The following is a 26,443-nucleotide window of genomic DNA, read 5'->3' as shown; positions in this document are numbered from 1 at the left end:
CACGCACAGGTACAAATACAATCACACGCACACGTACACATACAATCACACGCACATGTACAAATACAATCACACGCACACGTACACATACAATCACACGCACACGTACACATACATTCACACGCACATGTACACATACAATCACACGTACACGTACAAATACAAACACACGCACACGTACACATACAATCACACGGACATGTACAAATACAATCACACGCACACGTACACATACAATCACACGCACACGTACACATACATTCACACGCACATGTACACATACATTCACACGCACACGTACACATACATTCACACGCACACGTACACATACAATTACACGGACATTTACAAATACAATCACACGCACACGTACAAATACAATCACACGCACACGTACACATACTATCACACGCACATGTACAAATACAATCACACGCACACGTACACATACAATCACACGCACATGTACAAATACAATCACACGCACACGTACACATACAATCACACGCACACGTCACATACATTCACACGCACATGTACACATACAATCGCACGTACACGTACAAATACAATCACACGCACACGTACACATACAATCACACGGACATGTAAAAATACAATCACACGCACACGTACACATACAATCACACGCACACGTACACATACATTCACACGCACATGTACACATACATTCACACGCACATGTACAAATACAATCACACGCACATGTACAAATACAATCACACGCACACGTACACATACATTCACACGCACACGTACACATACAATCACACGTACACGTACACATACAATCACACACACACGTACACATACAATCACACGCACACGTACACATACAATCACACGCACACGTACACATACAATCACACGTACACGTACACATACAATCACACGCACACGTACACATACATTCACACGCACATGTACACATACAATCACACGTACACATACAATCACACACACACATACACATACAATCACACGCACACGTACACATACAATCACACGCACACGCACACGTACAAGCACACCTTCACGTTTACACAAACTTAGAAGCACACTTACAAGCGCACTTACACGTACATGCACAAGTAAACGTAAACGCTGTTACATAACCCCTCTAATATATATATTTCACCAATTTGTCTTTAATGAAGTAACACCCCAGTTCAGTAGCATTTAACCTTTTAGATATGGTTATTTTTTTATAATTTATACATCTACTTAGATATGCTCAAATCAACACGAACCATCTCTGTAAAAAGGACTGGCCGTTAAGAAACATATACACAAATAAAAACAACAAACATTTAGTACTTTGCAAATATCAGTTAATCGAGATTTTATTTTTCGCATTATCACTTTATTAAAAAATGAAACATTAAGTAAGAAAACAACAACAAATACATCATGACAAACTTTGACATTCTTGTAAACAGATATCAACAGAAAACACTTCTGTTTATGCGAACTACAAATGTTATCACTGTAAGAACAACTGCTGTTGTGCATAAATGTCTGTATGAAATACGAAAATCTCTTATCTGTCCCTCCTGTTTTATAAACATACATATGCAGCTGCATATCAGTAATACCATTTCATAATTCTTTCAACGGTTCATTGAGTATAAACAACAGCCTTTTTCCTTTACTAATTTAGTCAAAGACTGACAACGGCCATAACAAAATATGACACAATAATTATTAACAGCGAGCGTTAAGTTATATCACAGATACTTCGTTAAATGATCTTAAATCAGCAGGAACTTTTGGGCGAGGTTAGGTTACAAAAGAGTGCATGTCTTTGATCTGGCCGCTTCGTGGTTTCTTGCTCTTTTTGTTGATGCATTTTTTGAATCCTGCAAAAAGAAAGACATTTATCGAAGAATTGAGTAATTTCGCTGCTTAGTATATATCTTGACAAGTGGGCCCATGTTAACCGACAAGTACTATTCTAGTCTCAGACTCTATATCTAAAAGGACCGTTACACTAAAAGAAAAATAAGTAGTTTTAAGCCTAAAGTGTCAACTCAGACTCGCAACTGTTCGTAAACATGGACCCGAAACGAAAGGGATATTTATATCCGGATGTTTTGTCAGTTTGCAGTAAAGATTGCTCTAATGATAAAAAACCCTGGGTTGAGTCTTGAACGTATCTTGAACCTGGTTTTGTAACAAAGTCTTTCTTTGAATTGACCCAAAAACAAACTTATAAGGAAAATGAAGAGAACACTTTTGGACCTTCAAAAGGTATGAAAAGAAATCCAAATCTTTAAGTTTACTTATTATAACATCGTTTACGCCTAAATGCTACAAAACAATCGGAGAAATTCTGGTCTACATCTTTCGACTGTAATTTGTTGCTCTGTGAGATCGTAGCATGTAGATCAAATCTAGCAGTTTGGTAATTGAATCTGATGCCCCTTGAAACTAAACACATTCGTGAACCGATTCGGCATTGTAAATTTAGTATATAGCATTTTTACATCATCTATTAAAAGAAAGATATTGAAGCTAGGCATTGAGTTCCAAAGACCTTACCATATAAGTAAATTAAACTCCTAGTTTACCAGAGAGTGACAACAAAGGTCAACTCGTTCTGGCAACAATTTTAACTGTCTCGTCTGAAGGTGATGTCATGACAATAAATATCAGTCAGCCTATAAAACGATACTATAGTGATGCTAATTACGACTAGAAGACTGATTGCTCTGACCTTGAGTCTTTTGGCCGTTATATCTTTGTTGTTGCTGCTCCTCTCTGAGTGTATGCTATTGTCAGTCTTGGACGCGTACAGGCGAGCCCTCATCTCCTCCGTTTTACCTTTACAATAGGAATCAGTGACCTTGCAATAATTTAATTTAAAATGAAAATGTATTTTATTTTAAAAGGACGTCTTCACATTATTATTTGTGTATTCAAATGCGTTTCCCCTTTTTGCAGTATATCACATTATATATTCTAAAAAGTGCAAATTCATGCATTGATTGATTTTCTACGTCTGCAAAATCCATTAGTTTAGAAATGTTGTCTTTTGAACGATAAACTACATTGGAATTGGCAAAGTTTTAAGACCATACTTCGATGTATTGACTATTAGATTAATCAATGAAGACTAATGATGTCCAGAATTTACAACTCGCAAACACCTTTCTGATCTTTCACTATACCATCATCATCATTATAATTGCTACGTATATATATATATATATATATATATATATATATATATATATATATATATATATATATATATATATATATAAAAGACAAACGAGTACGATTTGTACCGTACGAAATATAGAAAAGAGAACTTAAATTTGAAAAAAAAAAATGTAAAATATTCGAAAACAATGTCTAAACAAAAAATATACAAATAATTCTAATACTTAATGCATAGTAAGTCTGTGATAAATAGTGCTACGTTAAAATATAGTCTTATTCCAACAATTAAGAATACAAAACAAAAACAAAACAAAGATTAACACAACGACGACAGTCAAAATGACAAAACAAACTACAAGTCAAAATGCTTGGCATGATGATGAACCAGGCACTGTATTGTGTTATATTGTTTACTTAGCTATCAGAGTTTTACGCTAAATTTGTTCTTGTTTAAATACGTGAAATAAGGGTCAAAGGACTCGCACCTTCACACGAGGTGATCGATGCTCTCAATAAATATGCCAGGCACTAGCATTTCATGGTGATCATTATTGTGTACCAAGTATCAACACGGGACTACCCAGCCTGACCAACTGACCTTGTGATGAATCCTTTATATCACGTTCAAACTTCAATTCGTTTATAGCTTACTAACCGATCTCTCAGTAAACCGCCCCAATCAGCATTTTCAAGTTTAGCTTTGCTTTTGTTCAAAAACATTAAATCCCACACATATATATCAATGGTTACTTTCAAACACCTTCCTTATGGAGCAGAGCCAGTTCCTGCCACCGCTGGCGGTTTCTCGTCAAACCCGTGTGCAATGGTTTCAGACCCTCGTTCACCGATACTAGCATCTGTACAAAGAACACAAAACACAATGCATGCAACAAAACAACAGCTAGTTTGAAACTGCGCAAGCAGAATGCCTCACAATATTATTCATGGTACGTGTAATGTGATAGGCATGTCATACTTGTTTATAGTTTGTAAATATTTTAACAATCTTTACTACGTTAGTTTGTGATTTGTGATATTGCATAATGTCTAACGAATTCAATGTAAATCAATGAAAAAAACTATATATAAATGCATAAAGGTGTAGTAATATTATCAATACTATATAAACTAGCCACCCAAGGTACCAAAGAGGAGCAGAGCGAGCTGGCCACCGCCATATATGTGCAAAGTACCATTAGGTTACTAAAATGTGAAAAACTCTAGCTGAAACCGCAGTGATACGAGCAGAACTGTAAAAAAGTATACTGTAACGCCAATGGGTGAAAAGTCACGCAGTTGTATGGCAATTTAATCGAAAACGCAAAGCAAAAGTGCTTAAATGGATTGCCAAAATGTGAACTCTAAAGAAGATCGCTTTGTTTTTGTAGCTGTGAATTGTTTTGATATTTATTATGTTTTTAGAGCAATTTGAAGGTTTTTAGGAAAACCTGAAAGGTTTGTATAAATATGCCATACACAACACATAAAATGCACTATATATTCTGTTGTGAGGATCCGTCCAATAGTTAAGTATGAACGTTTTCCAATTACCTAATTGGCCAATGGATATAATTAAGTATTTTAACAGCTTCGTCAGTAATGAATAAAAAATGTGTTCTTAAACTCTAGTCTTCAAGGGAAATGTCTACGTAGGTCCCCTACCTAGAAATACGGTACAACATACATTATTGGTGTGGAACCTGACGTAAGGTTCGCTGTGATGTTCATATGATTTAAAACAGTGATACGTTTATATTATCTATAATAACGTTTTGATTAACATAGGAAGTTCAAAGTGCAATGCGTATATTACGTATAAAATATGTGTGATGACCGTAGAAATAACAAAGTCCTACGCAGTATGTATAGTAATGGTGTGGTGGCAGGGAGAAGGACACGGTGTTACGCTTGCATTATGTATAGAAATGGTGTGGTGGCTGGGAGAAGGACACGGTGCTACGCTTGCATTATGTATAGTAATGGTGTGGTGGCCGGTAGAAGGACACGGTGTTACGCTTGCATTATGTATAGTAATGGTGTGGTGGCTGGGAGAAGGACACGGTGTTACGCTTGTATTATGTATAGTAATGGTGTGGTGGCCGGTAGAAGGACGCGGTGTTACGCTTGCATTATGTATAGTAATGGTGTGGTGGCTGGGAGAAGGACACGGTGTTACGCTTGCATTATGTATAGTAATGGTGTGGTGGCCGGTATAAGGACACGGTGTTACGCTTGTATTATGTATAGTAATGGTGTGGTGGCTGGGAGAAGGACATGGTGTTACGCTTGCATTATGTATAGAAATGGTGTGGTGGCCGGTATAAGGACACGGTGTTATGCTTGCATTATGTATAGTAATGGTGTGGTGGCCGGTATAAGGACACGGTGTTACGCTTGCATTATGTATAGTAATGGCGTGGTGGCCGGGAGAAGGACACGGTGTTACGCTTGCATTATGTATAGTAATGGTGTGGTGGCCGGTATAATGACACAGTGTTACGCTTGCATTATGTATAGTAATGGTGTGGTGGCTGGGAGAAGGACACGGTGTTACGCTTGCATTATGTATAGTAATGGTGTGGTGGCCGGTATAAGGACATTGTGTTACGCTTGCATTATGTATAGTAATGGTGTGGTGGCCGGGAGAAGAACGCGGTGTTACGCTTGCATTATGTATAGTAATGGTGTGGTGGCCGGGAGAAGGACACGGTGTTACGCTTGCATTATGTATAGTAATGGTGTGGTGGCTGGGAGAAGGACACGGTGTTACGCTTGCATTATGTAAAGTAATGGTGTGGTGGCCGGTAGAAGAACACGGTGTTACGCTTGCATTATGTATAGTAATGGTGTGGTGGCTGGGAGAAGAACACGGTGTTAAGCTTGCATTATGTATAGTTATGGTGTGGTGGTCTGGAGAAGGACACGGTGTTACGCTTGCATTATGTATAGAAATGGTGTGGTGGCCGGTATAAGGACACGGTGTTATGCTTGCATTATGTATAGTAATGGTGTGGTGGCCGGTATAAGGACACGGTGTTACGCTTGCATTATGTATAGTAATGGCGTGGTGGCCGGGAGAAGGACACGGTGTTACGCTTGCATTATGTATAGTAATGGTGTGGTGGCCGGTATAATGACACAGTGTTACGCTTGCATTATGTATAGTAATGGTGTGGTGGCTGGGAGAAGGACACGGTGTTACGCTTGCATTATGTATAGTAATGGTGTGGTGGCCGGTATAAGGACATTGTGTTACGCTTGCATTATGTATAGTAATGGTGTGGTGGCTGAGAGAATGACACGGTAATACGCTTGCATTATATATAGTAATGGTGTGGTGGCCGGTAGAAGGACACGGTGTTACGCTTGCATTATGTATAGTAATGGTGTGGTGGCTGGGAGAAGGACACGGTGTTACGCTTGCATTATGTATAGTAATGGTGTGGTGGCCGGTAGAAGGAAACGGTCTTACACTTGCATTATGTATAGTAATGGTGTGGTGGCCGGTAGAAGGGCACGGTGTTACGCTTGCATTATGTATAGTAATGGTGTTGTGGCCGGTATAAGGACACGGTGTTACGCTTGCATTATGTATAGTAATGGTGTGGTGGCCGGGAGAAGAACGCGGTGTTACGCTTGCATTATGTATAGTAATGGTGTGGTGGCCGGGAGAAGGACACGGTGTTACGCTTGCATTATGTATAGTAATGGTGTGGTGGCTGGGAGAAGGACACGGTGTTACGCTTGCATTATGTAAAGTAATGGTGTGGTGGCCGGTAGAAGAACACGGTGTTACGCTTGCATTATGTATAGTAATGGTGTGGTGGCTGGGAGAAGGACACGGTGTTACGCTTGCATTATGTATAGTAATGGTGTGGTGGTCTGGAGAAGGACACGGTGTTACGCTTGCATTATGTATAGTAATGGTGTGGTGGCCTGGAGAAGGACACGGTGTTACGCTTGCATTATGTATAGTAATGGTGTGGTGGCCTGTAGAAGGACACGGTGTTACGCTTGCATTATGTATAGTAATGGTGTGGTGGCCGGTAGAAGGACGCGGCATTACACTTGCATTATGTATAGTAATGGTGTGGTGGCCGGGAGAAGGACACGGTGTTACGCTTGCATTATGTATAGTAATGGTGTGGTGGCAGGGAGAAGGACACGGTGTTACGCTTGCATTATGTATGGTAATGGTGTGGTGGCAGGGAGAAGGACGCGGTGTTACGCTTGCATTATGTATAGTAATGGTGTGGTGGCCTGGAGAAGGACACGGTGTTACGCTTGCATTATGTATAGTAATGGTGTGGTGGCCTGGAGAAGGACACGGTGTTACGCTTGCATTATGTATAGTAATGGTGTGGTGGCCGGGAGAAGGAAACGGTGTAACGCTTGCATTATGTATAGTAATGGTGTGGTGGCCGGTAGAAGGACACGGTGTTACGCTTGCATTATGTATAGTAATGGTGTGGTGGCCGGTAGAAGGACGCGGCATTACGCTTGCATTATGTATAGTAATGGTGTGGTGGCCGGGAGAAGGACACGGTGTTACGCTTGCATTATGTATAGAAATGGTGTGGTGGCAGGGAGAAGGACACGGTGTTACGCTTGCATTATGTATAGTAATGGTGTGGTGGCAGGGAGAAGAACGCGGTGTTACGCTTGCATTATGTATAGTAATGGTGTGGTGGCTGGGAGAAGGACACGGTGCTACGCTTGCATTATGTATAGTAATGGTGTGGTGGCAGGGAGAAGGACACGGTGCTACGCTTGCATTATGTATAGTAATGGTGTGGTGGCCGGGAGATGGACACGGTGTTACGCTTGCATTATGTATAGTAATGGTGTGGTGGCCGGGAGAAGGACACGGTGCTACGCTTGCATTATGTATAGTAATGGTGTGGTGGCTGGGAGAAGGACACGGTGCTAAGCTTGTAGAATAGTAATGGTGTGATAGCCGTGTGAAGTAGGCTTATATAACGTATAATATAATAATAATGGTTTGATGACCGTAGAAATTACAGAGTGCAACACTTATACAATGTTTAATAATGTTTTGATGAGGCACACGGTGTTCCGCGTCTTATAATGTAGAATATTGGTGTTGAATAAGGTTTAAGGTGAACATGGGGATAAAGGTCTTACATCTACTAGCATGCTTGCCTACTTTGCTCGGGGAAGCGAAACGTACAAGAGAAAACATAACAACAATTGCGGTACACGCTTACAAGAATGCCAAAGCCAACAAGGGTCACATCTATTCCAATGAGAAAGTTATGAACCCGTTGGTTCTGAGATGGGTGAATCACTTCGTGCGGCGAGCTCATTCCAATTTTTACGATTTTCCAGGCATCCCTCGTACATTGGACTAAGAGTAGGAAACAGCCCAGAGAACATCTTTGGATCAAAATATAATTAAAAAGCTGTTAGTAGAACTCATAAAGACTGTGTAAATGGGTCTGGGTTTAATGAGCGCATTACAAGCGAAGAGACAAAAATGTATAATAAAGTACGTAATGTGTAAGCTCGTCTCTGGCTCAAACATCATTGATATTATACCATTGTACTTATTAGGCAGAAAACTCAGGCATTTAAATCATTTAGAATGTTATTACTAATTGACTGTTCTTATTACATTTGTGAACAGACCATTTTATGGTTTTATAGAAATGACAATGTATCAAGAGCATTGAGGCACAACTAATTGTTCTGATAGATTCTGCTATGACAATAAGAATGTTGGACAATGCATTATGAGTCTTGTTAGCAATACAAACATCTATCGAAGGTAAGATAACTTCAAACTATTGTACCATATAATTTGAAAAGTTATATTTCTAGATCTATATGTAATATTATAGTAGGTCGCACGTCCTCTGTCACGTCAAGTTTGGTGCCTAAACATGTATCCATTTAGATCGCGGTAGCGGTCAAGACGGATGCATGAATATACCGCGAACGAGACGTGAGAAAAGTGTCATATTGTGGTATTTTTGTCATATTCCTCTTTTGATACATTTTACTTTTAAAGCACTATTATTAGATTTGACTTACGAAACTGCAATCAGCATTTACACGATATTTTAATCCAGAATGACGTGAAAATGAGTTATTGAATTTTCTTGAATATAACACATATCAGCAGTTAAATGCTTTTACAATTATATTTCTTAAAGTTATGAAATACCGTCTTAAAAATAAGTGGTGTATTCGTGCGAAAAAACTTAAATAATAATAAAAATTGTGAAATGGAAGCACGACGGTCTGTTTTTTTCACTGTTAGAAAAGAAAAATGAAAGCCATACAATTGTATAATAAATATGGAATATTTTGCTATTTCGATTGATGTGTTGGGTCGTTTCAATTCCAGTGCGATGTAACATTACATAAGTTTATACGAGAAGGGATACATTCCACAGATCTACCGACAAACGAAGTATTTTTTTATTTCGTTAAGGACCTGTATCAGTGTGTGTATACCACGTGTTAAATTGCGTCATAAATGCTACGTCGGAAAGCAATATTTCGCCTCAATTAAAGGCTTTAAAAAAAGATAACATCACTATTTTTTCACCATTGTAATGAAACTTAGCGCAGTCTACGCCGCTGACGGAACCTCGCATTCGGTCTTTTACCAGAGTTTGATTGAGAGTTTAGTTTCTTAAAACACTTCGACAAACCTTTTCACAATACGGCCGTCTGACGGAGCACTGTTAAAACATTTTTTTGGGAAACAGGTTTGTGAAAGTGTTTGATGAAACTAATCACCGTATCAAACTTCGGTAATAAAACAAAGACGGGGCTATTTAAGCGACGTACACTGCCCTTTGTTTTATTTAAAATGGTGTAGTAAAAGAAAAGTTATCTTTATTTAAAGTCTTATTTTTAAGCTTTATGAAGTTAAATGTTGCCTTCCGACGACGCATAGATGACGCAATTTATCGCGTGGTATACATACACTGTGTTGATAAAATTGATATGCGCAACATGCCGAGCATACTGCTCTACTGTGCGATTCGGAATCAGAAAACACAGTGTTTAATGTATTTTTTTTTCCGGTTTCAATATTTTATGATTAAAATCATGCAATATGTTGGATGGGAAATTGTCTGAAATTATTTCTGAACCTGAAACGATCCAATCAATAGATTAAACATATATTGCTAACAGTAAGAAGAACACGAACCTCATAAACTGGTGTACAAATGGAATCTATGAATCCAACCTGCATCTTAGGCAACTCGTCTTTCTTGTCACGGTCCATCATAGCCTGAACAAAGATGTATGTGTATCAAAATATAAATGTGTACTTTCTTGCGTTTTATTTATATGTGATTGTGACATTTTCAGCGGAAATGGGTCATGTGGAGGAACACGTGGCCCTTATATTTTTGTATCTTATAAACAAGCAAATGGTAGCTGTGTTAAAATATATAAGATTATGACAAGACGGTTTTCTGACGTCTTTTATCACGTCGAGTTCGGTGTGTTAACGCGTATGCATGTTTATACACCGAAAGAGACATTTGGTACAGGTTGTCAGAAAAGCGTGCTATCGTAATATTCGATGTCTCCATCGAGTATGCCCACATATCAACACACTGCTTTCAGTTCAAACCAACGGAACAGCAATTAGATCTTACACGACATTTTCCGGAATTTCCATGTCAGAAATGACGTTATAAATCAATCGAATCAATGATTTAGTGTTATATAAGACGTTTCTGAAAAACTATGCTTCTAAATAGTAAGTTTATTTTGTTTAAAACTTGAAAAACGTCAGTCTCCAAAAGGAAACACTCAAAACATGCTACTATGCGTATACGAGTTTGGAAGACGATAGTTGCTGATACGGATTTTCAATAGGTGTGCTGTATTTTCACTGATGAATATGGAAAAGGAAATTGATCGGCATAATTATATTAAATTTGGATATCGATCTCTGTTTGAAGTACATACAGTGTGATAATTTCGATTTATATAGCAAAACACTTGGTTTTTTTTGTTTTACTCCGTAACGTAACGAACCCCATTTTCTCTGAAAAGATCATTATAATAAAGTCGTGTTACCTGCATCAGACAAAGCGTTATTGCATCAGGATCATATCAATGGTTGAAAACGAAAATATTAAAGCCACATAAAACGAAAAGGATGATTTGACAACTCGATATGGCCGCAAGAAATCAGCACAATCTTAGTAAATCGACAAGCAATGCTGCAGGTCATGCCAGGTATAACAAGCTGTCCGTCTTACATTTGTATATGGCTTAGATTGGTCCTAAATTGAGAAAGACTTATAAATGAATAACAGAAACAGTACAAATTTAGACAGTTCAGTTAAATTGTCATGGAAGAAAAGGTTAACACATTATTAGCAATTTACTTCCTATTCAGGTATCCATATACGACCCGCAGCATGAATATACTAAGTTGTAACGCACAACTTACAATAGGTGTTTCACCGAGTTGCGTTTTCTCTGCATCTCCTTGCTCAAAGAACTCGTTGGCCACCAGCTGAGCGACCTCACGTTGTACTTCCCAGGGTTTGGTGATAGCGGCGACATCGCAGGCCGTCATCATCATAGCTCTGTAGTTATGAAGACAGTGTGTAAGGGATATGCATGATGCGCTAGGTGAGGTTAGGCTTCAATTTAAATTACTACGCCATGATAGAAATACTAGAGGTAATTGATCGTTAAATAGAAGGAATGTCTTTGTGGGATTGTTGCTATAGAACCTATCATTAAAAAAGCATTTGTGCGATTGTATTATGATTCCGAATAACACATTCAACTTACGAGAGAAGTCGTTTATCGTCCTGGTTTTGGAAATCTGTTCTCCCGCTGTCCACTACCTTTTTAAAATCTCCACGTTTTCTAAAAAATATGGAAGTTTAATTATCACTAAATATGTCTCTAGTCTAATGGTGGTTTTCCATATGAACTCAATCCGCACCAGCAATCAACATGGGCAGATACAAATGAGAAAAATCAAACCGGTAGTACCAAGAAGTAAAACATACACGCATTGGAACATTTAAACCTATCTCTGATCAAGACTACACATTTTATCAAATATATTAACACATTTGTGACAGCGTACGTGTACGTGAAAAGCAATCGTGGCTATTGAAAAAACATTACTGTTTTACTATAATTTTTATATTTCTTTTAACGAACACATTTTAATTCGGATGCGGAAACCTGGTGCATACTATGGACGCATATTGCGTACACAATGAATATCGGGCTTGATAAATTGTTGCAAGATGCAATCGATACTCTTACTTGGTCCTAATCATTTTTCTCCTGAATGACATATACACTTTGTTTTACATTAGTATCAAACAGGAACATTTATTTATTCAGCTGTATTAAAAATATCACATCCGTTATGTTTTACCAAATCTGTAATCAATAAAGTCATACCTAAAATATAGTGCTAGATCGGTCGACAATATACAGAATTCCAGCAATTTGATCACTTCCCGATACTGCTCAGGTTCCAAAGACTGGAAAATGTTATTGCCCTGAAATGATACGGCTTGTATATTATATAAATTAATCATAACACATATATAATATGGATTTAATTTTAACTAAAGTCGCCGGGATAAAATACTGATGAATTTCGTTCTACTTGCTTTCAGCGTATCAAAATACGACAAAATTCATTTGTCAAATGGAAAATGCATAACGTTTTGTAACTAATTCCGATTACAACATAACATGAAACATGTTTCAATTGTTCAGCAGTCTGCAATGGATGGGTTGTGATATTGGACAGCATAATAAAGTTTAATGTGTTAAGGTCGCAACATCCGATTTCCCAAGCCATGTTTTATGACAGCTTAATGATAGGATGATGATGAGAGCCTTAAATGAGAATGTATGGGTCCATTACGGTAGTTGCTATTGAATTACATCATAGAGCAGATTCCATCACTCACTGTCTAAAATTCTCTGCCATAGCAGAAATCAATGACAGATTACATCTTTCTCCAACGAAGAATGAATCACGTGTCTGACAAAAATTTCTTAAGGTCTGCGGCAGTATCGATTTTTGAGAAGCATTAATTTAACGAAATACGATTCCAGCTTTTCCAAGACAATCACATATCAAAAATAATTGTATGTCAGTAGACCTCATCATTAACCGCAAATTGGAAGACCCTTGTAGAAAGCCTATAATCTTGTATACAGATAATATAAGAGGTTGATAAAAGCAGAAACATCAGATAACGCAGATAAATTTGTTATGTCCCGTACCAATTTGTAAAGGATCGAGCTAGTTAAACGGGAATATGCACCGTGATTATACAATATTTAACCCTTTATAACGCTTTTTTTCGCGTTATATTTACAGCAAACACAAATACCAGCAATCAATGATCATTATCTAAATAAAATGACGTCGGAGCAAAACAATTATAAAGTAAGTGCTTATATTAAAAACTATGTTCTTTCATGTTTCTAAACATTGAGCCAGTCATCGATGTATAAAGTTCATTTTAAGAAAATAATAGGATGTTTGCAGTGTTCAAAGACAAACACCTGTGCCAGTAAGGTGATAAGGTATAGAAACTATTGCAGTTTGTTCAGAAATAAAAATACATGAAATCAATTCTTTGCGGGCAGTCATCACTTGAATAAACCTCTGGTTGTTTTCTTTTTGTATCGAACATAAAGCAGTATCAAATTTGAAACGAAATGATGAGAAACGTTCGAACGGATTTAAGATTTTATATGGTCAACGATATTGCACCCATTATTGAAATGGATAGATGAAGTGAAATACCTCGCTGTTTAATATCATGATGCTGTGGTCAAAGTGGTGATGTTCCATCGTAGATGTGCCGTACAGCATTGCCAAGGGTGATACAACTCTGAAATATTCAAATGCATAGAAATCACGCATCTAATTATTGACGATTTAAGATATGTTTTCAAATGATTAAAAAATTGAATATTATGAACTTTAAAATACGGGGTTGGAGCACACGTACTTTGTCTGGAATGCATTGTTCGTCCCCCGGTGATCGAGATCGTGACATAAACAGGCAACAAGCTTCGCAAATACCTCCAGATCCGTGAACATGTTCAGCAGGTTGCCAGTCTGAAGTAATGATCGCACGTTAACATAGTTTATAATGTGGTTGAATCATAAAATATTTCAGTAAATGAGACAGTAAATTAGATTTCTAAATTAAAGTGCCACCTTTCTCTTGGCATAAGTCTTCAACCTGCTGTTTCGTGCGAAAATCAGAAAGTTTCCGTTAGGAACCCATATGCTAATGACAAAAATATAGGATGTATTTTACAATAAATACGAAACACGAGTATGATTGTGTTAGATTTCTTTCGCAACCCATAATAAGAATCATTCGAGATCTTACAAATAACATAGTGAACATGGTTTGGGTGACGTTGAACGCATGTCGCCAGTTGTGGTATGTGACAGGGCGGTAGTTCTTCTTAACACTCAGCGTCCAACGACAGATTACCTGTAGGTAAGACGAAAAGCGTTAGCTATACATATTCTGTGCTTTGAGAAAGAGGAGAAACATTATTTATTCATATTTTGTGATTTGAGGAGAAAAGGCTTTAGATATACATATTATGGTTTTAGAGGTGACGCGTGATGTCCAGATATCCAAACGATGTCTTAATTACCTTCATAAGGTTACAATCGAAAATTTAGTATCTACTTTGGACGATAAATTTTAGAACTTTGTAACATGGTGACCCAACAAGACCAAGGTATCATTTAAAGAATGAAGAAAACCCAGCGTTTTGTACTTAAAATACTTTAAATCAATTCATTGAACTTCCTAATTCAGTCAGAATAAAAAAAGGTAACAAGTTTAATAAGTACATAAATTATTTGAGGTCATTTACTTTACATATTGATTGATTATCATGAAGCAATGACCTTTTAGTTGTTTTCCAAAGTATAATGGTCAACACGCATCAACATTTATCATTATTGTTAGTGGAGCTATTGGTGAGTCCGATTCTTTATTAAAATGACGTGTATCAAAATTGCAAAAAAAAACAAACAACGGCAATAGTACATGGATTCCTTACATCAATGGGAATCTTGAATTTGGCCACAAGTCCTGACTCCTTGAACATACATATGACCGACTGAAGTGTCTGATCGTCCGAGAGAATGAGATCATTGAAGTCGTAAGAGTACAGCTTGAGCTCTTGTCCTGATGGAAAATCCGTTTTCTAAAATGTTTCAAGTAATTTTGCAAATAGTTTATTTAGGTCTGATTTTAAAATGTACAGATTGTTTTAGGTTATGTAACTAATGGCTTCAATGTTCAGTGTATACTGACGGTAATTATAAAGGATATCACTTATCGTAAGTGTCTCAATTGAAGACAATAGGACACCATTATACGTTAAATAGAAACACATAGAAAATGCATGTACTCGTCTTGCTTTTGATTTCCTTTTCTGGCTGTATTGTTTTGGTCATAATATTTTGCGACTTGTTGGATAATAACAGTTTAATTGGATTATAAATACGTATACACAACGTAAAATCTCCAACAAACATTTTTTTTACTGAAAGTAACCAGCATTGATTCACCAAACGCACATCCATGCAGTCAGTGTTATTAAGAGTATAATGCCATAAGATAGAAAAAGAGCAGTTAAAACAAGATAAGTCATTTCATCACACCGCTAGTCGTTCTGTTTCCTCCTGTCCTGCAGTCGCATGAAATGACAGAACGTCTAACGCCACCGTCTGTTTTGCCATCAGTCTGCATGCATTCTCGTACATCTGGCAGTTGTGGATGCCAAGACCAGTGAAAATGGAAAATGCCTGAAAGAGGTGAAACATGAAAGCGTTTTATTAAATCGAAAGACTTTGAAGATTGCCAGTAATATGTTGCGAACGAGGACAAATGCTAGATATGACCTGTAAACAGGTTTTGCAGTGAAAGTTATGAAGCGATATTTTCGTTTTTATTTCGACAAAACACTCCTGTCTGTAACAAACTTGTATTTGTTCTGCAGTGCAAAACAACGTTGGATAGATGAATGCTTATTAGGAATGTAAACAAAATCAAGTTTAGAACACAATGTTACCAAGTTATTAATGTCATTAAGATGTCCCCATTACAATATCGTTAAGTAACTTCGACCTACGCCTTATGCCAAAGATAACTCAATCACGCAAAGTTGCGAATGTCTTTTCCTCTTTGCAATTTATATCGTACCGTGGCATAAAAACAAAACATCAATAGCATTTTGCTGTTAAATGTGGATAATTCACAATCTGGATACTAACATGACACGGGGCACTCCTACTGATTAGCAAATTATTCAATTATGTAAATGTGAGGCATTGTATCAAGGTACAGCCATAACTGGCTTTTTGTTTAAAATGTAATGTACTGTTAATCAAATATCTCTTTTGGAATAATTCACTCATAATCCTATTCCGATGTTTGTCATATTTGCTTAAATAAAACATTTGTATGCAAAGTGCACTTTTAAATCTGCTGCGAATCTCCTGTAGAACATTATCCCAGAAATATTCCTGACCCGGCATGAAAATACTCTACATCTTTCCAACAAAGCGATTATATTGCGTTATTCTCTTAAAATAAGAAATGGCATTTTGAAGAGAAATATTTACGAGTAGTTTGCAGGAGAAAGAGAACTTAAAACGCACAACACTAGTAGCAATGCATCGATGGCATTGGTGTTATGTATAAAACATCAATAAAGTTGGAATCGCTGACATATGTTTGAAATGCTGAGAAAGGCCAACTCCAATAAAACTTAATACAGAATCCTGGATATATTTGAATAGAGAATATTTCATTGTTTATTTTTTATGGAAGATGTTGAAGGAAGCTGAATATACATCAACAAATATATAATTGTCAAATAGTACTGCGCACACTTCTATAGCACTGGAAAAAAAGCGTTTTAAGGAAGCTTTGCAAAGCTACAAACCATTAGAGATCTCTGCGATGTCAAATGGTGTCAATAGTTCGTACAGAAGTAATTCGGAGACGACGAGTGAAATGTTCATTCTTACAGTAATAATGTTAGTGTTAACACATAATGGCATTGACTGTTAAAGTGAATTGGCAACACAATGCGTTTTTTCCGAATGGGCTTACTCACAAAAACTTAAATGAATTTGAAAGGAAGGTTGATAATACAATGAAAACCACACAGGCAAACCCAGTATTCAAAAAATTAAATCCAATCCCTGTATTTAGAGGCACAAGGCAAAAACTAAAACCACACAGAACCACAGACAAAAAATCAAACAAATACCACACTCACGCGTACAATCGACCTAAACATACCACACGAACATCAAAATAGCTTTACCAATAAATGATGGAATTACCGCTCTGAAACTGTCAGTGAAACTCGAGATGAAAAACGAGTCTTCTTGGGGCTTAAACTAGTTTATTCGACCATAACCTTACACTTTAAATGACATGTATACATAATTTCAGAACTTTATATATAAGCAACATCAGAGCTAGCCTCAAGACACTGATAGAACATATAACTTGATATTGCAATTCAAGTACATGTTCTCATCGAATAGATTCAGACATCACGTGCGAGCTAATGATTCAATCCCAATCAAGTGCAAGCTCTTAAACAGTATCGTTAGTCCATTCAAACACAGCCATCTGACACAGCTTACTTTAGAAAGGTTAAAGAGTATGGCTGTCTTTATGAAAGTATCATTGAACAAAACAGCAGGAAATAACAATAAAGGAATAATAAAACAAAAACAAATGAATCATCGTCGTCAAGCCTGAAGTTGATAGGAATACGACTGGAACAGAAAGCATATGTATAAAAATGGTTTAAGCATGGCTGGCCGTAATACGACTCTCATGCCAGTTATCACAAAACGTTCCGGCTCTGCCATATATTAACCTCTGTGGAAACTATACAGTTACCGACATTCTCTTGGCATCGCTATCGTCGGAGCTAGGAGTCGTCATTGAGCTTGTTTATAAGCGTGGTGACAGCGGTGATAGTTACCTCTAGTATGTTGGCATCGCTCTCGTTGAAGGGAGTGCCATTTAGTTTGTTTATAAGGTGGGTGACCGCATTGATAGTTACCTCTATAATGTTGACATCGCTCTCGTTGAAGGGAGTGCCATTAAGTTTGTTTATAAGCTGGGTGACCGCGGTGATAGTTACCTCTAGTATGTTGGCATCGCTCTCGTTGAAGGGAGAGCCATTTAGTTTGTTTATAAGGTGGGTGACCGCAGTGATAGTTACCTCTATAATGTTGGCATCGCTCTCGTTGAAGGGAGTGCCATTTAGTGTGTTTATAAGCTGGGTGACCGCGGTGATAGTTACCTCTATTATGTTGGCATCGCTCTCATTGAATGGGGTGCCATTTAGTTTATTTAAAAGCTGGGTGACCGCGGTGATAGTTTCCTCTATTATGTTGGCATCGCTCTCGTTGAAGGGAGTGCCATTAAGTTTGTTTATAAGCTGGGTGACCGTGGTGATAGTTTCCTCTATGATGTTGGCATCGCTCTCGTTGAAGGGAGTGCCATTATGTTTGTTTATAAGCTGGGTGACCGCGGTGATAGATACCTGTATTATGTTGGCATCGCTCTCATTGAATGGGGTGCCATTTAGTTTGTTTATAAGCTGGGTGACCGCGGTGATAGTTTCCTCTATTATGTTGGCATCGCTCTCGTTGAAGGGAGTGCCATTAAGTTTGTTAATAAGCTGGGTGACCGCAGTGATAGTTACCTCTATAATGTTGGCATCGCTCTCGCTGAAGGGAGTGCCATTTAGTTTGTTTATAAGCTGGGTGACCGCGGTGATAGTTACCTCTATTATGTTGGCATCGCTCTCGTTGAAGGGAGTGCCATTTAGTTTGTTTATAAGCTGGGTGACCGCGGTGATCTTTCTCTCACTGTTGTACACAGGCATACACAACATGCTTCTCGTCACAAATCCTGTCTCGTCGCCAAACTGTAAAGTATTTTTAAGGAGTTATTTATTGTGTTTCGCATGTGTTTTATAACCTTAAATCTGAGTGTGAAATGATATGTTTACGAGAAAAACTGAACAGTGTTGATTATTCGACTCTTTCAAATTTACTCTGTAAACTAGATTCAACAATAGTAGTCAGACATAGAGAAATTGCCTCACCCATTAAACTTGCCATGTATGTTAGACGCCTCTTCTTAAATATATATGCATTGTTTCAATGTATCTCTTTTTAATCATTTTAATGATTTATGTTTTCATGTCATACATGAGACTTACTATCAACATGAATTGCATAACAACCTTTCCCAAAATGCAATTTGATCACGTAAGCGACAGAAGATTCATGTAGATTGATATTGTTTTCCAAGTATTCCAGACAGCATTTTAAGGGCAATAAAAGTGGATAAAATCGAAAGCAATGACATGTTTAGAGGCTAGAGCTTAATCCATGAAAATGGGAGATATAACAGTTTGTGAAGAAATTGCTTTGAATATTTCAAATAAAATCTATCTCTTTTTTATCATATTCATTTTTATGTTGTCTTTTGATACAGAAATTCTTTGAAATAAACTTTGACATTTGAAAACTTGAATCTTTAGGAGATGAACGCTTTAACACTTGAGTCAGGCTGTTGATATAAATGACATAACCAAGTTTTGCGCTTTAAACCCGTTAACATCAGACAACCCGATATTGATGTTGAATTCCGAGTTTTCCAGACAACATTTTTAGGGCAATAAAGGTCGATAAATTCGATAACAATTACTTTGTTTAGATGATTCATCATAATCCAAGTATGACGTTAGTCGAAGTTTATGAGATATATATTTTTTTAAAAACCGTATGGAATAGTTCCATTAAAATGTCCACGGATGTATCATAAACTGTAAGAAGGTCCCGAGCGATTGGAATGAAAGCCAGATACTGTGGAACATTTTGTTGGTACAGACATTAATTAACTTTTATCTCTTGATAATTGAGTAAGACGTGGAAATTACTCCGCAGGGAAGCCACTGAGTAGTTAATATGTCAAATTCTTCACATGTAACTTTTATTCCTTAAAAGTGACCTTTAACGCGAGAAGAATAAGGCCCATGTGGTGTTATTTGAATATTCAAACGATCTAAAGCTAGAATGGGTTGCTGGTAGGATTGTTATTAGTACTTATAATGAGACTTTGGGCGTTATTGTTGATACCAAACCAGTTTCAGTTTTGGTGTCAATGGTTTCAGCAGTTTCGAACTCGGTTTTGATTATTTTGCTTGAAGTAACAAATGAATGCTTTTGTAAACAGTTTAAACAACATAACATGGTGGAGCTACTGCATGTAGCCATTATTTCTAATTATAAATATAACCTTTATCATTTAGCTGTTTTGCCCATTGTAAGGCATTGCTATCAAAAGGATTGAGTTTCAACAAAGGTGGTTGATCACTTTCCGCCATGTTGGTTTCAAAGTAAACTAGTTTTCGGATGGAACGAACCGATGAAACCGCCTCCGGTAGGGGTTTCGATAGTTTCGAAAACCGGTTTCGGTTTTCGTTAAAAAAAACACACGATAAAACTGGTTTTGGTTTTATTTGAAATGCACAGGTCGTGAAACAGATATAAAACCAAAACCAGTTTATAACCAACAAAAACGTCCTTTATTTGCACCTGATGGCATGTTCACGCTAATAAAGTGGTCACCATACAATGAACTTACAGGGTGCATTGTAAATGTACTAGCATTAATACAACTGAAATAAATTGTCAACTCTAAAAATTATCGGAAATAATGGTTCAAGGTGTGATCGGATAAAGATAGAATTAAGTTTTTATCACACTCAAGTATATTTTTTATTTCGGTTTACATTGAAAATGGACCTGAAACCGATGAAAATAATGTGGAAATATGTTCATGATTGTTGACTTATAAATAAGAAACAAAACATTACATGGTTTAGCAGTGCCCGACGATCAATGTAGTTTTGAAGAAGTGATACAACTCGTAAATAAAGCATTGATATATTTTTTTCGAACGGCCAGTTTATATATCGTCAGATATGCACGACCGACCGGTTTCATTTCATTACACAAATTCACAGGATCTTTGAACGTTTTGCAATCTTAAAGTTGATTATTGAAAGCGTCTGATTTGGTGTCATGTCAAATTTGTTCCTTATTATAATACTGAAGACCCGATTTATGTTTAGTGTACAATTGACTTCAATATATTCGTAGTTATAGGAAACTATGGCATTATAATGTTCTTCTTATATCAAAATACATGTACTATAAAACCTATATCTACTTGGTGTGTCGCGTTTCAGATCACATTGTTCGATATAAGAAATAAAATTTGTCGTTACCAACAGCAAGCACTCTTTTATGCAACCATTTGTTTAAGACTTATGTTCAAGTTAACGACGCAAAAGGACACAATTCCAAACGTATCAGTTCCAAGCCCCTACTTCATGCAATAGTCGACATTTCTTTGCACCATTCAGAACAGCTCAATTCACACTTACCGGCCCTGGTCCAAAGCGCCCGTCTTTTTCAACGTTGGCGATACAGAGATGCTCCTCATGAAACGCTACAAATCGAGCTATCTCTGCATTCTGTGACTCCGTAAGCTTATTTGCACTGATAAAATAAATCAAATACATGTTTATGATATATATATATATATATATATATATATATATATATATATATATATATATATATATATATATATATATATATATATATATGTGTGTGTGTGTGTGTGTGTGTGTGTGTGTGTGTGTGTGTGTGTGTGTGTGTGTGTGCGTGAGTGTGTGTGTGGGGGGGGCTTTTGAGCAGACATCTGTTCCTTTTAATTCTCAATTGAATGTTATAGGTAAATCACTTTTTAATGTTTAAATAATATTGTTTATTGTTAACGTGGTCTTAAAATGTATTTGTCACCTACATGTATCTCTATAGAAGGCCACTATCATTTGAAATTTGAAATACAGTCATTCATTATTCTGTTATCATTGTTTGGCTAATAAAGAGCTTTCTGTACGCACTTTTTGTACTGACATTTCTTTCATTCAAATCAAGTAGAACATGTCCTATTTTATCCTACATGTGTACCTTTGTATGCGTATCATTCCTCCATCTTTGGCATACAGGTCAAAAACCTTGGTAAATTGGATGGCCTGAAAACAATTGGATTTTATTTTAAAAAGGGTATTAGGGACTTCAACGAGATGAAATGTATGATAATATCAAATATTACATTTCTATCAGAAATATTTGATGAACTTCATTCGTAAGATGCACATTATTGTAATTGTCCGTACTCGTATAGTAATGTTATTTCCAGTACTACAGAATCATAATACAATGTATGTGTCGTGAATTTCGTGTGTCAGCTGATGTTTGCTTTTCTTCAATTATTTTTAATGGTCGCTACATGGGATTTCAATTTTAAATTCTAAATTGAGTTGGCATTAAATGAATTAATTAGTACGACTTTCCATTAACGATACCTGGTAGTATTTCAATAAAAAAGCGGCTGTGCTCAGAAAGAGAGAAATCGGAAATGACATAAAGCTGATATCTACATAGGTCAGCATAGGGGTCTATCGATTTCAAAGTCTTACGTTTGGTGTCCTTGTCTGTGGTATTGTATTATAGCTAGGTGTGTAATCTGTTGGTTTCCGCTCCTTCTGAAAAATAATCATAAGTTTGTGGATTACTGCAACTCCTTGAAAATTATACGGATATACATTCGCATTCGTTGAATTTGATTTTTTTGTAATATAAATAGACACACAGCAAAGAGAGCCGTTTATGTCACAGTTCTATTTCAGAGTACAATGGTATAAACAGTAAGTTATTAAATCATATCGACGAATTGCATTTTTTAGATAAAATTATTTTTCTGAAGTGCATATATATTTTTTAATTATTTTGTTTGAACTGTTCTAAAGCAAAAACAATCATATTTTCAATGTATAAAACTTTCAACAGAAAAAAGACAATAAGAAATGAAGGAATAAAGTGACAAAGAAAAGTATCTTCCAGCTACCATATTTACTCTTATTTAGAACATTTTCGTTCCACTCTTCGAGACATTCCAAAGAGATATCTGGGGCTTCGTCAAATATAGCTTATTTCATGTTAATGCAGAGTAATCGACAAACACTATCATGTAAGGTCGTTGTAAGGACTAGAATGAAAATACAATAAATGATGGGCTTTTAAATAAATATCGTGCACTTAATAAAACTTTAATGGGAGAGCCTAAGTGCACAATGAGAGTGCTTGACGTCATTTTACACTTCATTTTGTTGTAGCTGCAATATCATCAACGCTATCCCTTCTAATTAATCATACAATATGGAAAACATCAGCTTGTTTAAAATCAAACGAAAATTCTTTCTAAGGTAAACACACATTCATATCAATTGAACACAACTACGGTTAATACTATTGACATTGATATTACAACATTGAATAGCCTATGTTTAACGTCAATGTTATTGCCTGTATGATGACAGTGGTCGATGTTACTACAAGTGGTATGACATATCGCCATAAAACACATTAAATGTCAATGATGTTGACATGGAATACGTTTTGTCAGATAATTCAGCGAGTAACACCATCGACAAAGTGACAAATCGTCATCGAACACAAGTTGTATTGAAATCAACATCGCTATGACATGTCATTATAGAACATAAATAACGCCCATACAGGACATTGACATTGGCATGAACGTTTGAAATAGCACACGGTTAAAGTTGATTTCAACAGCACTGATGTGACACTATTTTGCGACGCGCGTTATTATTACAGTTTACATTGATATGAGAGATAAGATAGACTAGAACTATAATATCATCGTTTAAGTACGCATGCACAATTTGAAACGTATTTGCTATGTTTATTCTTCTTAATATACTGTATATCTATGACTGGTGCACGTTTGCTCAAAGAATTAAGGCCTAGACTTTCTCAACTCCTATTCTCATAACGGTGCGAACACATCCCTCATTTATGCTCTTCACAATGGCAGCATATTGATTCAAACAAAGAAAGTAACAATCTTCCCATTATCTGTCTGAAAGAAGATTTTTCAAGAGTTGAAGAGAACATTATTGGCTTACATTCAATGCATGTGTTTCCATGGAGGCATGGAAAAGATGAAAACCCTTATCAACGTAAATAAAACACTGCCGTCTTCACGATTTTCCGAGAATGTTCTTTTCAGGGAAAAAATGAACAAGTAAAAGAGAAAAAAACAATGCCTTCTTTATTTTTATTTGACAACAGGTCACTGCTTTGTCGATTTCTCATAAGTGTATAAACGGAGTTTTGTTTTCTTTTCAGTTCAACATTGCCAGTTATCAGGATTAGACAGTAAGGACTCATTCCCAACATAACTGTATTGTGTCACTTTTCAAAGGCACAAAATGAGAGAAAGAATCTTTACAATGTATCTTTATCTACTAACTGAAACATACAATATTCTACAAATTTCGAATAAGGTCGACCATGACATTTCTGCAAATTATTCGAAATTGTATTCCAAATGTTCACTGCTATTAAAATCTGAAAGCTTGACAATTGATATTTCTTGCCTTAATATTATTTTCTTTATAAACAGAAGGTAATTCCGCCACGCAAAGCATCTAAATTAAAACAATATTTTACTATTTCATTTTCCAACGCACATTGTATGCTTGGTCTAACAAAGGACATTTAACTGCAGTGAATGATAAAGATCATTTTAAATAACGTGTTGAATGTCACCAATAGTAAAAGAAAATTGAAGCATAATTGTTTCTTTTTTAAAAACAAACAAACAACTTTAGCCGACAATTCTTTTCTACTAACACTGGGGAGAAGAACCAAGTGTCTCAGGTATATAAGAGGCAGCCTATACAGATATAAAAGACAACTAACGTATTCATCACCTTATCTAAGCTAAGGAGTTTTTATGAGTGTTTCTACAAAGATCGAGACAGAAAGTTCTACGCGATGAATGTTTACAACGGCAATACTTTTACCGAGAGGCTTTAATTGAATTTACACATCAACATGGACACCCACTATTGCAGTGAATTGTATATATATATGTACGAGTAACGCCACATGTTTTATTCATAGCGTATATATGTATGTTAGTTGAATTAAAAATGGTATATTCGATAAACGGATGAAAAGAATCCAGTTACGATGACATCGTTTAACAGCAGGACCCATAATTCCACAAAGACATTGATGTGAAATATACGGCAGGGCCCATGATTCCATAAAGACATTGATGTGAAATATACGACAGGGCCCATGATTCCACAAAGACATTGATGTGAAATATACGGCAGGACCCATAACTCCATAAAGGCATTGATGTGAAATATCTGTAGTCTTGCCAATAAACAGGATTAATGTCCACATGTTCCAGTTTTCTTGCTGAGCATGTGAGTCTGTACTGCCATTAAATGTTCCAGTCTTGGAGTTGTCAATTGTTTTAAATAGTGTTACTCTTTAATGTTATATTAGAAAGGTTGGATATAATTATATAAATTAAGGACTATTTCTAACCATCTCAGACTGATTCGTATGTTTCAAACCAAACGGATATTAGACTGTATTATTCAATAGGATGCCATTGCAATACTTTGGTTTAAAATCAAATGCATTTGACCTATTACAACAAGAATTCTCATCAAATAGACGTAGCCCAAGGCGAGGGTAAACAAGTTTAACACCCAAATAGAGAAATAGTCTACTCGTCTAGTCTTGTTCAACTACTGTGTTGTTTCTCTACAGACAGCACTCTGTTACCTCGTACGGATAATACGGCACAACAAGGGACGTGTGTTTATGTTTCAGAACCATTTCAGCAAACATGCCATTCAGCTTCAAAGCACCTGACTACATATAAAATGTTTTGTTTTATATTCAATTACACTATTGAAAGCACTTCCCTTTGTAAAGACGATAATATAATTACACATTTGCTTATGTTATTACACTGCCTGTTTCCTAGTACATTTCGGATTATCATGAATAATTAGTATTGTGAAACCATATGTTTTACTACATGTGACGCCATCCGACGATTATAATATTGTTGATATGTTCGTTTTGTCACTTGTTTAAACAATCTTTCTAAACGAACATTGTTCTTTATTTTATATAAACCTATGCTGTGCCTTTCCGTCTTATTCTATTTTGTCGTGCCCCAACAGTTCAGAGCTGCTGATCAGTATC

At 36.5% G+C, this 26,443-nt stretch overlaps 1 protein-coding gene across 5 annotated transcripts in view; it reads right to left on the bottom strand.

Annotated features, from left to right (window-relative positions):
- Positions 1 to 1,346: 1,346 nt before the first annotated feature.
- The window catches only part of LOC128212304 (cGMP-specific 3',5'-cyclic phosphodiesterase-like), a 39,906-nt gene continuing 14,809 nt past the window's right edge, over positions 1,347 to 26,443 (bottom strand). The window contains exons 6-21 of one of the 5 annotated variants that reach the window (XM_052917693.1): positions 22,819 to 22,884; positions 22,307 to 22,371; positions 21,715 to 21,829; positions 19,039 to 19,182; positions 15,881 to 16,024; positions 15,274 to 15,420; positions 14,583 to 14,690; positions 14,193 to 14,302; positions 13,985 to 14,072; positions 12,616 to 12,716; positions 11,986 to 12,063; positions 11,636 to 11,774; positions 10,373 to 10,456; positions 3,947 to 4,043; positions 2,738 to 2,844; positions 1,347 to 1,880 (exon numbers count right to left, since the gene is read on the bottom strand). In XM_052917693.1, coding sequence (XP_052773653.1) covers positions 1,806 to 1,880; positions 2,738 to 2,844; positions 3,947 to 4,043; positions 10,373 to 10,456; positions 11,636 to 11,774; positions 11,986 to 12,063; positions 12,616 to 12,716; positions 13,985 to 14,072; positions 14,193 to 14,302; positions 14,583 to 14,690; positions 15,274 to 15,420; positions 15,881 to 16,024; positions 19,039 to 19,182; positions 21,715 to 21,829; positions 22,307 to 22,371; positions 22,819 to 22,884 — 1,668 coding nt within the window. In that variant the 3' untranslated portion in view covers positions 1,347 to 1,805. Of the gene's footprint in view, positions 1,881 to 2,737; positions 2,867 to 3,936; positions 4,044 to 8,414; positions 8,584 to 10,372; positions 10,457 to 11,635; positions 11,775 to 11,985; positions 12,064 to 12,615; positions 12,717 to 13,984; positions 14,073 to 14,192; positions 14,303 to 14,582; positions 14,691 to 15,273; positions 15,421 to 15,880; positions 16,025 to 19,038; positions 19,183 to 21,714; positions 21,830 to 22,306; positions 22,372 to 22,818; positions 22,885 to 26,443 lie in introns of those variants that run through there. The other 4 variants (XR_008257424.1, XR_008257423.1, XR_008257425.1 and 1 more) reach the window with 4 other exon arrangements.

Source organism: Mya arenaria, chromosome 12 (genome assembly GCF_026914265.1).
Source record: "Mya arenaria isolate MELC-2E11 chromosome 12, ASM2691426v1".
NCBI lineage: Eukaryota > Metazoa > Mollusca > Bivalvia > Myida > Myidae > Mya > Mya arenaria.
Note: the sequence above shows the minus strand (reverse complement) of the source record. Positions and strands in the feature narration are given on the sequence as shown.